Below are 18,024 nucleotides of genomic sequence, written 5' to 3' on the forward strand. Positions count from 1 at the left end.
AATCCTGCTACATCATGATGAGTGATTTTTTTAACATATTGTTGGATTTTGTTTGCTAGTACTTTGTTGAGGAGTTTTGCATCTGTGTTCATTAGAGATATTGGCCTTTAGCTCTCTTTTTTTGCTATTGTATCTCTATCTGGTTTTGGAATCAGTAATGTTGGCCTCATAGAATGAATTTGGGAGTTTTCCTTCCTCTTCTATTTTTGGGAATAATTGGAGAAAAATAGGTATTAACTCTTCTTTACATGTTTGGTAGAATTTGCCTGTGAAGCTGTCTGGCCCTGACCCTGTATGTGAGACCTGAAACCATTAAAAGTCCTATAAGCGAGCACAGGCAGTAATTTCTCTTGACACTGGCCATAGCAACATTTTTTTAGATATGACTCCTGAGGCAAGGCAAACAAAAGCAAAAAAAAAAAAAAAAAAAAACAAAAAAAAAAAAACTATTGGGACTACACCAAAATAAAAAGCTTCTGCACAGCATATGAAACAATCAACAAAAGTAAAAGACAACCTAATGGGAGAAGATATTTTACAAATTATGTATCCAATAAGAGTTTAATATCAAAAATATATAAATAATTTATATAAATCAACACCAAAAAAATATTCTGATTAAAAGTGGTCAGAATTAATGAACAGACATTTATTCAAAGAAGACATACAGATGGCTAACAGGTACATGAAAAGATGTTCAACATCACTGATCATCAGGGAAATGCAAATCATAACTATAATGAGATATCACCTCATACCTGTGAGATTGGCTAAAATCAACAACCCAAGAAACAACATGTGCTGGCAAGGATTTGGAGAAAGGGAAACCCTCATGCGCTGTTGGTGGGAATGCAAACCGGTGCAGCCACTCTGGAAAACAGTATGGAGGTTCCTCAAAAAGTTAAAAAGGGAACTACCCTATGATCCAGTAATCACACTACTGTGTGGTTTACCCAAAGAATATGAAAACATTAATTCAAAGGGATATGTGCACCCTATGTTTATTGCAGCATTATTAACAATAGCCAAACTATGGAAGCAACCCAAGTGTCCACTGATAGATGAATGGGTAAAGAAGATGTGGGACACACACACACACACACACACACACACTGGAATATTACTCAGCCATAAAAATAAAATCTTACAATTTGCAACAACATGGAAGGAGCTAGACAGTGTAATGCTAAGCAAACTAAGTCAGAGAAAGACAAATACCATATGATCTCACTCATATGCAGAATTTAAACAAATGAGCAAAGGAAAGAGAGACCAACCAAGAACTATAGAGAGCACACTTAACTATAGAGAACACACTGATGGCTACCAGAGGAGAGGTGAGTAGGGGAGGAGTCAAATAGGTGATGGGGATGAAGGAGTGCACTTGTGATGAACCCTGGGTATTGTATGGGAGTGTTGAATCACTAAATTGTACACCTGAAACTAATATTACACTGTATGTTAACTAACTGGAATTTAAATAAGATTTTTTAAAATGTATGACAAAAGCACAAAATGTGGGAGGGAGTAAATTGAATTATACTACTCTAGGTTCTTACATTGTTTTAAAGTAACAAAATGTTACTTGAATAAAGACGCATGTTGTAGTCTTGAGAGCAACTACCGAAAGCAACACGAAGAGGTATAACCGAAAAATCAGTAGAGGAGATAAATGGAATCCAAAACACAGAAGAGAAGATAAAAGGAAGAACAAAGAAACAGATAGGCAAATAGATGAACAGATGACAGATTTAATCCAACCATATTTGTAATTATTTTCAACGTACTTAAATGAACTAAAAAATCCAACTGAAAGCAAATATTGCCAGACTCAGGCTGAGAAAAAGGCAAGACCAACTAAATGCTGGTTAAAAGGAATGCCCTTTAAAATATAAACACATACAAAGGGTGAAAGAAAAAGAATGGAAAAAGATATGCCACTAAGTATGAGTAGGTGAGGTGATGATCTTTCTGTTAGACAAGTTAGGTCTCTGACAGAGTCACAGGAGACACATAGGGACAGGACAATTCATAGTGATAAAAGCCTCCATTTATCAACAGAGTACCTAGTAAGAGAGCTTCTGAGTACATTAAGACAAACAACTGGCAACACTAAATGGAAATTTTCATGTACTTCTGTCAAAAATTGATAAAATGATCAGTAAAAAAAAATCAATAAGGATATAAAAGATCCAAACAACACCTAACAAACTGACCTATTTGACATTTATAGAACATTACATCCAACAAATGCAGAACACACATTCTTTCCAGTGCACATGAAATTTTTTCAAGATAGACAACATGCTGTAGGTCTATAAAAAATACAATTTCATAAATTTGAAAGGGCAGAAATAAAGTATTTTTTGTAACCACAATGCTATCATCAGAATTAAATAACAACAAATAAGTAGAAACTCCCAAATTTTTGGAAATCAAATAACACATTTCGAAAGAACCCATGACTTAGAGAAATCACAAGGAAAATTATTGGAACTGAATCATAATGAAAACACAATGTGCAGAAATGTTTACATACAACTAGAGCAATGCTTAATGTATAATATAGTTTAAACTAATATGTAGTTGTGTGGAGGAAGTCTGATATCACTTACCTAAATTTCCACCTTAAGGTAGGAAAAGAAGAGCTAATTAAATCCAATTTAATTGAACCCTAAACTGATTAAATATGAATGCAGAAATAAAGCGGGATAGCTTTTTCTGTGAAAACGAGTTGAATGTTCAGCAGAGACTCCCTAAAGTCTTACAAAAAGGTGCCATCACATTAGGTATGAGCAAGACACCTGAGAGACTGGGATAGTTGGGGGGAAATCCGGAAGAGTTCTCCATCCATATTCTTTGCCTACTGTCTTTATGTTCTCGCTCCATTTGAGAGGTGCTGTGAGACACAGCAACATGACTGTGGCCAACCCAGGGGAGACAGTAAAGCCCCCAAGTCAGCAGAGAAAAGATGGGTCTCTGTGCCTGTTAGAGTCCCATGAAGAGACTGACCCACACAGAAATCTACCTCAGGGAGCTTAGTGTAGAGAACTATCATCTAGTAACATGGGATTAACCGTAAAGGAGCCATGAGAGCTCACCTGGGGCTGAGGGAGAGCACTGGGAGGGACAAACCTCTAAGGGATGGAGGTTCAGGAATGTGCATTTACATATTTAAATTAAAAATAAAACATTCTGAGTGTGTATGGCCATTCTTTTATAGTGATGGCCTGCTCTGACAGACCAGCTACCAGTCCTGATCACCCAGAGCCAGAGGGACTGTGAACAATGCGGTCAGCATGGGAGTCGCAGGGAGGGGGGCAGGTCTCAGGGGTGTGGTGAGCGGTCACCTAGCACTGTGCAGGCCACTTAGGAAACACCAGCAGAGGCTTTTGTCTATGAGTTAGGGTGAAACACAGAGGGGAGGGGACTGACTTCTCAGGCTCAAGGTCGCAAAAAGGAAACTGATAGATTGATGGCAGAAACATCTAGTAAATCTGTGTTTCAGAAGCCAATGAACAGCCAAATAAAAGCTGTTTCTTACATCGTGTTTGCAGAGAACTCATAGACATAAGTAAAATACTAAGTCCTGTATAAAAGTCAGCCTTGGAGAGGCAATGTCCAGAAGAGGCACTACTTGCCCACAGAAACTCTGGGGAAACCCAGCCTCTTGGTGGTCAGAGAGGCACCAGGTACACGACAAGACAGGTTTTTGCTTACTGACAAGCATAAAAATATAAAGATTAATATTCAGAGCAGGGAGAATTCAGTACGATAGACTATCTGAAACTCTTGTCATATTTGTGGAAATATGTGTGGACACTATAGTGTCACACACAGTTAGAATCAGACATCTTAGACCACAGCAAAGGATCTAAAATACAGGACCAGATTTATTCATAACAGTACATGTTGTGACATTACTTACAATAGTTAAAAAATGGAAATAAATGTTAGGGGAATGGTTAAATTAATAGTGTATAAATATGATGGACTGTTATACACAGGTTAAAATTGTTTTGAAAGAAGTTTTTAAAAAATACATGAGGAAATTATTATAATATGAAGCCAAAAAGTGGTGTATATTTGTTTCACATCAGTTTTTTTTGAATGTTTATTTATTTTTGATAGAGAGAGAGAGAGAGAGAGAGAGACAGAGCATGTGTGGGGGAGGGGCAAAGAGAGAGGGAGACACAGAATCCGAAGCAGGTTCCAGGCTCCGAGCTATCAGCACAGAGCCTGATGTGGGGCTCGAACTCACGAGCCATGAGATCGTGACCTGAGCCAAAGTCGGACGCTCAACCGACTGAGCCACCCAGGCACCCCTTGCATCAGTTTTTTAACATGTACTTGTAAAACCATGACAAGGGGACATGTGATGTCAGCATGCCTGTGCTGTGGTAGACCTGTGAGTACGGAAAAAGGCCAGTTGTGCATGTTCTACTTTCCTAATTTTAGAAATATCCCCTAATTACTAAAATCAAAAATGAAACTGGGGAGCCTGGATGGCTCAGGCAGTTGAGCATCCAACTTTGGCTCAGGTCATGATCTCGTGGTTCGTGGGTTTGAGTCCCACATCAGGCTCTGTGCTGACAGCTTGGAGCCTGGAGCCTGCTTCAGATTCTGTGTTTCCCTCTCTCTCTGCCCCTCCCCCACCCATTCTCTGTCTCTCTCTGTCTCTCTCTCTCTCAAAAATGAAGACTCTTAAATATGGAGAACAAACAGAGGGTTGCTGGAGGGGTTGTGGGAGGGGGGATGGGCTGAATGGGTAAGGGGCATTAAGGAATCGACTCCTGAAATCATTGTTACACTATATGATAACTAATTTGGATGTAAATTTAAAAAAATAAAATTTAAAAATTAAAAAAAAAGAAATACACTTTAAGTATATGAAGACACAAATAAAAACATTTAAATTAAAAAAATGAATAAACATTTAAAAAAAATTTTTTAAAAACCCACAAGGCCGAGGTAAATGGAGGTGCATGTGGCAGCCAGACTGTGCACAGAGTTAAGGCTGAGGGCATATTGAAGACCATCTAGTGGCCTGACCACTGCACATTCACCATTTGAGAAGGCAGTTGGTCTGCAAATACTCTCAGCTGTCTCTGGTTCCTAATGGTAGGTTGCTGTGTGGACCACCTAGGGTCAGCCACAGGACCAGGGGTACAGGGCCATGACAGCAAACAGTGAGGACAAGGTTCCATGGACACACAGAGAGGGAAGCTCATCCCTCTGTGTCCATTCAGGCCCAGGACAAGTGGACAGTACATAGTCTCCATGAAACAATGGGCTGGGGAGTCATCAAAGACCCAGGGAGGCTCAGCCTCACTTCTCACATTTAATCTACAACCAAGTTCTCCTTCTGGCTTTTCCAAAGGACCATAGAAGTTTTGTTCTATTTTAAGTTTTCCAAGTCGGAGAGTGAAGCTGAGCTTTTTGGAGTACTGTAGTAACTGCTGTGGTACATCTATTATAATTGAAAACCTGCTACTGATCTAGAGAAATTCAGGTTCCTGGACTGCTGTTGAAAGCCTGTTATAAAGAAGGACCCAGGGCGCCTGAGTGGCTCACTTGGTTAAACGTCTGACTCTTGATTTCAGCTCAGGTCATGATGTCACAGTTCTTGAGTTTGAGCCTTACATTCCGGCTCTGTACTGACAGTGCAGAGCCTCCTTGGGATTCTCTCTGCCCCTCCCTCTCTCTCTCTCTCTCAAAATAAATAAATACAAAAAAAAGGACCCTGCTTATGTTTTTATAGCAGCTGAACTGCAGCTCATAAACAGTGAAACCCACTGACTTCCTTTTGAATAATAATAAAAAAAAAACACTTTGGTTCTGATGCTTCTTTCTTGACACACTGTGAATGTTCTGAGCACACCATTTAGAGAAGATGTTGAAATGAGATAAAGAATTGCTCCTTGCAACCTGGAACTGGCTCTATTCAGAACATGACTAGAAGATTTATAACATCTATCTAATTTGGCTGCAAAAGATTTATAATCAAAACCTTGGTAGATTTGCCCAAGGAGAATCTCAGAATTATGGACTGTGTTGGGGCCAAGAAGAATGGTGGTCCTTGTTTCCTTTTCAAACCTTTGATATACATTCTACTTTGGAATAATATTGCCATAATTTCCTTGTTCGTGGCATATGCATTATTGTGAAATTATAGTCAAATCCCCCACAAGTTCAACCTGAAGAAACTTCTTCTCATCATTTCAGTTATTACAAAAAAGACCATTTTGACAAAATTCAACATTGTTTCATGATAAAACCACTTAAACTAAGAATGGAAAGAAACTGCCTCAACAAAAGAAAGGCCATGTATGGAAAAACCCACAGCTAATTCATACTCGGTGAAAGACTAAAAGGGTTTCCTCTAAGATCAGGAATAAGACAAGGATGCCCACTTCCTAGAATTTCTAGCCAGAGCAATCAGGCAAGAAAAAGAAATTAAAGACATCCAATTCAGAAAGGAAGAAGTAAAACTATCTCTGTTCACAAATGATGTGATCTTATATGTAGAAAACCCTAAAGATTCCACACAACAAAATTGTTGGAACTAATAAACAACTTCTGCAAAGTTGCAGGATACAAAAGTACACACAATTCAGTGTGTTTCTACATACTAATGATGAACAATCTGAAAAGTAAACTAAAAAGGAGTAAACTAAAAGAAGATTTACAATAGCTTCCAAAGGAATAAAATATGTAGTAATAAAGAGGTGAAAGGTGAAAGACTTGCATATTGAAAACTACAAAACGTTGCTTGAGAAAGAAAAGAAGACCTAAGATATGGAAAGACATCCATGTTCACGGACTGGAAGATTTAATACTGTGAAGATGGCAGTATTACCCAAAGTGATCTGCAGAGTCAATGTGGTCTCTATCAAAACCACACCAATGTTTTTTGCAGTAATAGAAATATCCATCCTAAAATTCCTATGGAATCTCAAGGGAGTCCAAGTAGCCAAAGGAATCTTGAAGAAGAACAAGGTTGGAAGAGTCACATTTCCTGACTTTTAAAACTCATTACAAAGCTACAGTAATTAAAATAATGTGGCACTGCCATAAGACAAACATATAGAACAATGGAACAGAGTAGAGAGCCCAGAAATAAATCATCACGTATATGGTCAAATGATGTTTGACAAGGATGCCAAGACCATTCAGAGGGTAAGGACAGTTTTTTCAACAAATGGTGGTGGAGAAATTAGTCAGTTTTTCAGATGAGGAAATTAAAGTACCGAAGTTGAAGGCATCTACCACAGATTGCAGATGTACGAATGGATATATGTTGTATGCTCAGCATCTCTGCCTTATCATTTAGGAGGTACCTCTCCACCATGCTGCCATGATGCTCCACTATTCTGGAAAGGCTGTGGCTCTCTGTGTTCACCCTTTATCCCACCTTCAGACACCACCTTCAGGGATTGGCACGTGACCTACTGCTATAGACTGAATGTTTGTGTCCCCCACAAAATTTGTATGTTTTCCATATGTGATAGAATTAAGAAGTGGATAGATAGAATTAAGATAGAATTAAGAAGCGATTTGGTCCGTCCCATCCATGCCATTATAAAGGAGGTCCTAGAGAGCACGCCCTTGCCCCTTCTGACATGTGTGAGGACACAGCAAAAAGTTGGTCATCTGTGAACCAGGCAGCTGGTCCTGACCAGACAACAAAAATGCCAATACCTTGATCCTGGACTTTCCAGGCTACAGGATAGTGAGAAAGACATTTCTGTCTTTATAAGCTACCCAATCTATAGTATTTTTGTTAGAGCAGTTTGGAAGGACTGAGACGCCCAGTCGGAGTCTTCCCTGGAACTTGAATAAAGATATTGAAGACAAGATACCCTCTTTCCACTGGGTTTATGTATCAGGAGGATTTGCATCTTGACCCAGCCTGTCTGCACAGTGAAGCCAAGTGGGGCAAGGGAGAGAAACAGCCCCAGTGACATGTTTAAGCCCCCTACTTGGACTAGGTCTGAAGCCCCTCTCCTCCAGGCTTCCCAGTGACACAAGACAAATTCATCTGACAACCCAAAGAGTCTTGATTAATCCACCCAGCATGCACTGTCCCATCACCCACTTTCATTCATCCTGGGGCCTGCCCCCCTCGTGCCATTTCCCCTGCACCTGGTGGAAGTTCTACTTACCTTTCAAAGGCCAGTGCAACCACAGCTCTCCTCTCCAGCTCACTCCCCATGGCCGTGCCCAAGAAGATTCTCTGTCCTCTGTGTCATCACAGCACTTGGTGCTCACCATTTATCAGCCTGAATTGTGGACGACTGCCTGGGTGTCCCTGCCAAGTGGTACTGGACAGGGGTTAGGATCGCAGGCTCTGTGAGAGGAATGATGTGGGTTCTGCCACTACAAACTCTGTAAAGACCTAGGCAAGCCATCTTTTCATCTCTCTGGTCTTTGATTCTGTTCATCTATAGACAAGGTAGTAACAGTACCCGCCTGAGCAGACACTTGACTGTCTAGCTTATGGTCTTTCCCAACCCTTGTCTTTTGCTGCCTCCCACTACAGAAACATCCACTTTCCAAGCCTTCCTTGTAACCGGGGGAAATCACTGGCTCCTTTATGGCCTATGATAGATAAAGAGAAGTCTGCTGGGAGCAGGAATATTTATGAGAACGTACTCCCGTAGGAAAGACAATACACAGGAAGCTACTTTTCCCTGGTTGAGACATTGGGTATAAGGGTGTGACCACTAGGCTGGGGAAGTCATCCCAGGACCATGCAGTAACCAGCATCAGAATGAAACACATGTACATGGAAGGCTGTGAAAGAGAAAGCACCCAGTTCTCGGTGTCTGTGAGCCTCTGCTCCAACCATGGGGCTTTTGTCCTTCACACTCTGCAGTGAGAGAATTCCTCCTCTCCATCATTTAGCCAAGATTCAGCAGGCATCTCATCACCTGCAGCTGATGAGTCCCAACCAGCATATCTTCTCGTGAAGTAAGGGTTCAGTGCCATCATGGATGCAAAGTGCTTAGCGTGTTGTTGGCCTTCACTCAGTGTTGGTTAAAGATGACTACTGCTATCACAGCTGCTCAAGGCCATTCCACAGCTATTACATCCCACTGCAGAGACAGAAGATGCCAGCAACACATACTTGGCACATTTTATCCCCTGCCCAGCCACCCAACAGAGGGAAGCACATCTGCCAGGGCTGTTGTTTCACATCTGCACCCAGCCTGCAGTAGCATGAAAGAGCAGAGGAGGAGAGGGGCCAGCCTCTCCCCAGCCTCGGTGGTTTCTCCCTGGCAGTGCCCTTTGGGGTCTGGGCAGTGGAGCTGTTTTCATGCCAGGAGGGGGAGTGACAGGGCTGGGGTGTGAGGGCTGCACAGTCCTCCCATACTCCCCACCTTGAGTCTGCTCAGGCCCCCCAGGAAGGGGTCACCTACCAGTGATGGTCGGCCTTGGACCCTCTGCTTCCAGAACTTTCTGTCATGAAGCTCATTCCTGGGGCTCACACCACTGACCCCAGCTGCATACCTTTAGGCCACAGCTCAGGTTGGACTTCTCTCCTTGGGAGAAAGTGGTCCTTGGGAATCTCACTGCTGCTGACCACAGGGCTGGATGATGTCCTGGATCTTCATGTCCAGAGTGAGGTGGGTGCTGACCATATAGCAAGGACACTGGCCACACCTGTGGCCACCCAGATTGGTGGGCACTGGCTCCACCCCATGCCATGGCCACACCCATCAACCTGCTCCATGGCCTCAGATTCCACAGAAGCATGTGACACCCAGGTGGGCCTCCAGGCCCAACAATGGATATGGTATTTTAATTTGTCAGAGCAAAATTGGGGGAAAATAAATATGCAGCATTGAAGTGGTCTGGGCGAAGAGTTTCTCATAGCACAGGAGAGGCTGATGAAATACCATTAGGTGATAAAATTACCATGCACTGCTGTATTTTTGTGATGTGATCTCAGCCATTAAACATACACGGGAAAAGGGGCACCTGGGTGGCTCAGTCAGTTAAGTGTTCGATTCTTTGTGTCAGCTGGTTCATGGGTTCGAGCCCCACGTTGGGCTCTGTGCTTGCAGCGTGGAGTCTGCTTAGGATTCTCCCTCTCTCACTCTCTCTATCTCTCTGCCCGGCTCCTGTTTGTTCTCACACGCACGCGGGCTCTCTCTCTCTCTGTTAACATTTGAAAAAATACACAAGAAAAAATAATGAAATGAAACACACATAAATGTCAACAATTCTGACTTCTGGGGATTGGTGTTGGGATTGTTGTTTTGTTTTTTCTGAACCCTCCAGTTTCTGCAATGCACGAGTATTATTTTTCCAATCTGAAAATCTTAATTTAAAAAAATAATCTTTATTCACTTTTGAGAGAGAGACAGAGCGCCAACAGGGGAAGAGCAGAGAAAGAGGGAGACACAGAATCCAAAGCAGGCTCCAGGCCCTGAGCTGGCAGCACAGAGCCTGACGCGGGGCTTGAACTCACAAACCATGAGATCATGACCTGAGCTGAAGTCGGATGCTCAACCAACTGAGCCACCCAGGCGCCCCTGAAAAATCTTAATTTTTAATTAAATGGGGCTACAGGTGTGAGGGTACCTGGCAGGTGCTCAGTAAATACTAGCTGTGTCTGCACCAGACCCTCACCTTCCTCCCAGGCCGTGGCTCCTGGAGGTTGGACAGTGCCTCCCCCTTCTTGGCGACCCAGTGTGAGTACACGGCAAGGACCTGCTTAATGAGGCCTTCACTCTTAGGAATACACCAGTGTGGGGGGAGCCTGAGTGGCTCAGTTGGTCAAGCGTCCGGCTTAGGTCATGATCTCACGGTTTGTGGGTTTGAGCCCCACAACTGGCTCAGTGCTGTCAGCTCAGGTTCCCTTTCTCTCTGCCCCTCCCCTGCTCAAGCTTTCTCTTTCAAAAATAACTAAACGTTTTTTAAAAATCTAAAAAAAGAATCTACCAGTGTATTTAAGGTACAATTTCCAACTCCAGGTGTATGAAAACATTAAGTATTTTGTAAACCTCAACTCTTGGGAAAACTAACATAAATGCGAAAGGCAACCTTCAGTAAGACATCAAACTCTAAGTTTTAAGGTGACAAAAGATACCACAAAAAAGTCAAGAAATTCAACTTGTATAAAATTTAAGCTTCTATAGGGAGGAAAGAAACATAACTATAAAGCAAGTAAACTGGGACAAATATGAGTGCCTAATAGACACATAACACAAACATTTGCTAATGGTGGGTAGAAAAAAAATTGTCAATTTTTTTACAAACCTGACAGCAACTAAGAAGGCAAAAACAAGGCCACAATTCATAAAAGGAACAAAAAGACATACAGAAAATTTACAGAAAAAACAAATATCGAAAACAGTGTTGGCTTGACTATCACATAAGTACAAATTAAAACAACAATATTCCACAGTATGTATACTAGTTTAGAAAAAGATTCCTCAATGTAAAGGCTTGTCCTGGGGAGCCTGGGTGGCTCAGCCAGTTAAGCATCTGACTTTGGCTCGGGTCATGATCTCGTGGTTCAGGAGTTTGGTCCCGTGTCGGACTCTGTGCTGACGGCTTAGAGCCTGGAGCCTGCTTTGGACTCTGTGTCTCCCTCTCTCTGCCCCTTCCCCGCTCATTCTCTCTCTCTCTCTCTCTCAAAAGTAAATAAAAAACATTAAAATAATTTTTTTAAAAGCCTTGTCCTACTGAATCTTGGTAAAGTGACATCACTGCTGACAATGTGTCTTTTGATGACAAATTGGTCATACTGCCAAGAATCATGAAAGACACTCATTCCCCCCCTCCCCTGCTTGCGCTCTGTCTGTCTCTCTCTCAAAAATAAATAAACATTTTAAAAAGATTAAAAAATAAAGGAACAAGAAATGGTATCATGGAAATGTTGCTTGCATTTCTTATTTATGATAGAAACAGATAACCACCTGGGTGGCTCAGGTGGTTAAATGTCTGACTCTTGATCTCAGCTCAGGTGTTGATCTCAGAGTTGTGAGTTCAGGCCCTGTGTTGGGTTTTGCACTGGGTGTGAAGCCTACTAAAAAGAGAGAAAGAAAAGAAAAGAGAAGAGAAAAGGAAAGAAAGAAAAGAAGCAAAGCCCTGTAGATTTCCCACGGAGGAAAGGAAGGAAGGAAGGAAGGAAGGAAGGAAGGAAGGAAGGAAGGAAGGAAAGAAGGAAGGAAGAGAAGCCCTGTAGATTTCCCACAGAGAACAGGAAGTCACCACCAGCATGGCCACTATGAAAGAGGAACATGGAGAAATGTTGGCTAAGGATGACTACAAACTGGAACATTAAGTTATATGTACATTGTTACTGCAGTCTAGAGAAGTTGTGTCCTGCGTGGACAAGGTGAAAAAAAAAAAAAGTAAAAAAACCTCAAGATATATCAGAATGAGATCACTTCTTTTTCATCTTCTCGATTATTGTAATAATGTGTGTGCAATACGTCAGTGCTGGAGTGGGGAGAAGCAAAGTGTATGGTAACAACCGGTACCAAAGAGTGTGCTCCCCTGTTAGGTGTGAGCTGCAGCTACTGATACTTTGGGGGTCCCACCCCTTGTTCCCCAAACTGCCAAACACTCTCTTGCCCATGCCAGACGCTGCCTGTGTTTGCCTGTGTCTTATCCGTCCTGCCATCGAAACCTTTTCTACAGCAAGTTCTTTCCAAAGATGTGCTTGGGAACTCACCTGCATAGTCTACAGCTGTGTTGTAAACTTCATGGGCTCCTTCAAATAAGTAGAAGGACCCACTGTATTCGGTGGGAGATTGCAGCCCATATTGTTGGTGTCCCTGTGGGTCCTGGCACCCCCTCACTGTGCCCCTGACCCTGTGATTCCAGAAGTAGCCCTGCTCTCGGGGGGCTGCTTGTAGGCACCTAGGAGAGCCAGAAATGCTGTGAAGCTTAGACCAGGGGCTGGTGTGGTGAGCTTGTGAGGGCCCAGACCCTTCCCCAGGTGGAGACGGCTCCTAGGAGAGACTTGGCCCAGAGTCCCCAAGCTGCCTGTGGTAGGACTGCCTGGGTGGCTCCTCCAGTGGCTTCCTCCCTCCTGTCCTATTGCCCGCCTCCCCCCAGCCTCCCATGAGGAGCTACCACGAAGGTCTAACCTCCTTCCCTCCCTCTCTCATCCCAGGCCAGGTACACAGGCCTCATCTTCTTCCATGAAGGCTGGCCACTGTGCATCCATGAGAAGGTCGTGGTGCAGCTGGCATCCCTCCGCGGAGTTAGGCTCAGGCCTGGGGACTTCTATCTACAGGTCACATCAGTGGGGAAGCAGTCAGCCAGACTGGTTTTAAAATGCCTTTCTCAGCTTGGACGGGGCTCAGAAGAAGTTACTGTCCCTGAGGCCATGTACAGCTGCGTCTTCACAGGAGAGTTCCTGGAACAGCTGAACGGGGAGCGGAACGGTGTCCCCTTGCAAAACTGCTTGCTGACCTCAGGCTCCGCCGTCTTCCGCACCCCATGGAGCAGTGTCACAGACCCCATCTTTGTCCCAACATTCAGGACCGCCCTGCCCCACCGCAGCTGCCCCAGGCCTGAGCAGCCACCACCTAGAAGTGCCTCCAAAGCTCTGGCCCCAGCACCAGTCATGGCCAGCACTCGTCCCCATGAGAGTACCCCTCCCAGTGACACCCCCACCCTGCCCCACTGTGGTGGGCAACCCGGCAGTGACCAGCCCATCCACCAGCCTGCCGCAGGAAGGGCTGGGTGGGAAAACCCTAGAAGCACGTTCTGGAGCTCTGACGGAGGCCTTGTAGGGGTTGGGCCCTCAGAGCCAGGCTTGTGGGAAGGACCAGGAGAGAGCCTGGACCCCACAGACAAAAGAGATGGTCCCCAGGCCCTCACTGTCCGTGAGGACATGGGCAGCCCAAGTTCCAGAAGGCAGTCACCCAGGGACCCAGCCTGCATGGAGGCCAGACATTGGTTTAGGAAGTCCTATATGGAGGCCCTGCGGAACCCCATGCCCCTGGGCTCCAGTTCCGAAGAGTCCCTTGGGGATGAGGCCTGCAGCTCCGAGACCATAGCGGCTGGGGCAGCAGCCAGCCGAACCCAGAAGGAAACCCCCAGCCTCTGGGGAGACCACGGGGAGATCTCAAGTCAGGAAAGCGATCCAGGAGCCGCTAGGAGCACCCTTCCCAGGCGGTCTCGGTCCTGTGACAGGTCCTTCAGGAGCTCCCGAGGTGAGGCCCGGCGGGCCTCCCACCACTCACTCAGCACCAGGCCTGGAGGTCTTTTAGGAGGACAAGCCGAGGGGACCAGATGTGCAGGCTCCAGCGGCCCCTCCTGCACCACAGGGGAGAGTCCAGGTAACGGCCCCAACCCTGACCCTTCCTGCTCCTCCCTAACCCACCTGCCACATCCCTCCCCCCACCTTCCCCTCTTCCCTTCTCCCACTCCATGCTGTAACTTTTCTCTGGGCAGTGACACAGGAGAAGCCTGTGTCCACATCCATATCGACTGTTGAAAACAATGTTTGTGTGTGCCCCGTCCCTGTGGCTGCTACAAGGAACGCAGACAGTGGGGCTGAGGACATTTATCCTGTCAGTTCTGGGGCCAGAAGTCTGACATCAAGATATTGGCGTGGCTGTGCTCCCTCCAGACGCTCTAGGGGAGGGTCCTTCCAGCTATAGGGGGCTCCCCCACCCCTCCATCTTCTCCCGATGTCTCTGTGCCTCAAACCTCCTCCTTTCTCTTAAAAAGACACCTATCTTTGGATTCAGGGCCCACCCAGCACTTCAGTTATTCATATCTACAAAGACCTTTTCCAAGTAAGGTGACGTTCACAGGTTCTGGGAGTAGACACATCCTTTTGGGGTCACTGCTCACCCTGTCACATTGCATTAATACCCTTTTCCTGTGGGTAAGTTGGGTGCTACGCTCATAGTACAAGCTCCTAAGTTACTCACACCTCAAAGGCCCGCAAATGTGCTGAAGTACAACCCTAAGTACTGGGATCGTCTCCCATAATGCTCTGGAGGGAAGACATTATTTAAAGGAGTGTTTGCAGGGCATCAAGAACAACAAAAAAAAATGACGACATATTTCTTAAGTCAGTTATTTCCCGTTTTTCGAACAAAGAAATGTTCTGTGAAGGACAAAAGCAACAACTTTGGAGGAAGTGAAGAAATCAGGGTTAGCCCCGGCATCCCACACAGTGAAGAAACTGTGGATTCCTCACCTGGGCAACCCCTGGCCTGCCCACTTGGCCCAAGGAGGGAGTTGCCCATGCCTCTGGGTGGGCCTGTCACTTCTGAATTGAGGGTTTCTGCTCATGCCTGAAATTCTGACAGGATTCCCACAGCATAGAGCACACACAGACTTACTGCGAAAGATGTTATAATAAAACTACTGGCTTAGGGGTAGCCTTTTTAAAGAACATTCCACCTCCTTGCAGTTCAATTAAAATTTCAACAAAGCAAGAACTCCCTGGACATTGTTTCCAGGGCCTAACTTTTCTTGTTGGTATAGGGTAGAAAACGCACAGTCACACACATGCTGGATGACTCAGTGAAAACTCATGTTTGTAGCTCATCTCAGCGAGGATAGCCTCTGTCCTCACGAGTCACTCTAAAGTGTAATTAAGTAAATGTTCCTCCGCACAGAAATTCTGGCTGTGCAAATGCTACTGTGGACATTCAGGCACAGCGTCTCGGACAGAGGGGCACATGGGGCACAGACGCTTGACTGCAGTCAGGATAGCTGGCGGTCATGGAGGTGGCGGGTTTAGTTCACACAAATCAGTGTTGCCGAGTGGAAGCATGTTTAGCCTGCTGGCCCCCTGGGTGTCCAGTAGCACGTCTGCAAACATGAGTCTCGTCATCAGAGTCATGATGCTCCCAAGCGGTCATTGCTCCTGGGCCCCAGGGGGCTTTGCCTCCTCAGCTCCAGAGATTATACACTAGTTTGCGCTGAGGGCTGGTGGGGAGAGAAGTCTTGTCTCCCTCGCCTGAAGTTGGGCGTTCACTTCCTGGGAGAGCACTCTTCCCCTCTTCCTCCTCCTGTCTCCTCTTGCTGATGGTGCAGGGAAGGAAGAAGAAAGACCCTGTGGTAAGAGGATGCTGCTTACACCCAGGAAGCACTGGGCTGTGACACCAGAGGTCCAGGCAGAGGAGCCTCAACAATCGGTCACCCAGCAAGCAGCCAGTGGCTCGTTGATCCAGCCGTTCCCCTCCATCCTTGCTGCCTGGACACACATTTGTCCCTGGAATGCACAGTTGGTGGTGTGGTCCTAGGCCTCATGTCTTCATCAACTCAGGAAAATGCCTCAGCTAGAACCGCCTGCTAGCACGTAAATTGAACAAGTGACAGAACACTCATTCTTCCACGGTGCAAGCAGTTTCTTCCTCAGTTCCAGCTGCTTCTCTTCTATCTGGTTCTCCTCTGTTCCAGCTACTCCTCCTGTCCTAGCTACTCCTCCTCTGTTCCAGCTACTCCTCCTGTCCTAGCTGTTCCTCCTCTGTTCCAGCTGCTCCTCCTGTTCTATCTGGTTCTCCTCTTCAACCAGTGGTAACTGAGCAGCTATTTCTTGTGAGGTGAGGTGGGGGGAGCTATTTCTTGATTAGCCACATAAGGGTACTGCTTTTATTCCTGGCCATTTTAATATTGTAGCCCCAGGACCTCAGACCCCTCCTCTCACTCTCCCACAGTCTGCAAGCTGAATTCAAGAAAAGCCCACATGAATGACCTACTCAACTAGGAAGCTGTCTAGTAAGAAAAGTGCCACATGAAGGTGTTATCTGCTTCCCCGTCCATGTGAGAGAGCTTGGGCTCGGTGCAGAATTAAAACATTAAAACACTTGGGCACCCAAAGATTTTACAAGTAGCGATGTATTCTAGAAAATATTTGGACATACATGAAAAAATTCAGTCTCAAGGATACTGTAATCAATCAACTGGTAAAGGGACAGACAAAATGTGGTCCACCACACCATGGGATGAGACCCATGGAAGGGGTGACACAGGCGACATCAGCAAAAGTAGTTGTGCTGAGTGAAAGAAGATAGACACAAGACACCCTGCAGTGTCTCGTTCCATTTGTACAAATGGTCAGGACTGTAGACAGGTGGCTGTGAGGAGAGGGAGTAGGGATTCACAATACATGGGCACGAGGGGTCTTTCTGGAGGGATGGAAATGTTCTAAAACCGACCTGTGGTGATGGTTGCACCACTTGGTAAAATTGCTAAAAATCTTAATTATATACTTGAAAGGAGTGACTTTTAGTATATGTAAAATATAGCTCAATAAAGTTGTTTTATTTTTTTTAATTTTTTTAAGGTTTATTCATTTTTCAGAGACAGAGTGTGAGTGGGGGAGGGGCAGAGAGAGAGGAAGACACAGAATCCAAGGCAAGTTCCAGGCTCTGAGCTGTCAGCACAGAGCCTGACGCAGGGCCTGAACTCACAGACTGCTAGATCATGACCTGAGCTGAATTGCTGAATTCGGACGCTTAACTGACTGAGCACCCAGGCGCCCCTCAATAAAGTTGTTTTAAATATATATATATATATATATATATATATATATATATATATATATATGTCTTAAATATATATATTTGTGTGTGTGTGTTAAATATATAGAGGGAGAGGGAGAGAATGCTGTCGACTTTTCTGGTCCAACTGTAATGAGAAAACTCTTCACAGAGTTGTGAGACACTAGCACTGAAAGAAGTTACGGAAGAAGCTGAGGGACAGGAAAGCAAAGCCTGGATTGGTTCAGGGTGCCCCACAGGGTCTTAGGTGCCAACCAGCTCTGGCCAAGACCATCCTTCCCCCACTGGGGCAACACAGACCCTGGAGGATTGCAAGGCGGGGGTGTTGAATCTGTTTGTCTGTGTTATGGCTCATCTCCTGTGAAGTGCGGTGTGGAAACAGGGCTGAGGAGCAAGCCCAAAAGCCATGGCCACTGCCATCTCCTCCAGACTGATGTACGAACATGAGCCCTTCCCTCTAGGGTGATACAGGAGAGCCAGGTCCCCCCTCTCTGGGGTGATGCAGGAGGGGGAGGCACCCCCAATATGA

General features: G+C 45.1%; 1 protein-coding gene across 3 annotated transcripts in view; it reads left to right on the forward strand.

Moving 5' to 3' along the window:
- The window catches only part of PLEKHG4B (pleckstrin homology and RhoGEF domain containing G4B), an 82,578-nt gene that overhangs the window by 29,762 nt on the left and 34,792 nt on the right, over positions 1-18,024 (forward strand). For all 3 annotated transcript variants that reach the window (XM_086674861.1, XM_086674866.1, XM_086674875.1), the window contains one exon: positions 13,136-14,309. In XM_086674861.1, coding sequence (XP_086530987.1) covers positions 13,136-14,309 — 1,174 coding nt within the window. The remainder of the gene's footprint in view (positions 1-13,135; positions 14,310-18,024) is intronic.

Source organism: Puma concolor, chromosome A1 (assembly GCF_028749965.1).
Source record: "Puma concolor isolate L17-30 chromosome A1, mPumCon1.1.hap2, whole genome shotgun sequence".
In the NCBI taxonomy this organism is placed as follows: Eukaryota; Metazoa; Chordata; class Mammalia; order Carnivora; family Felidae; genus Puma; species Puma concolor.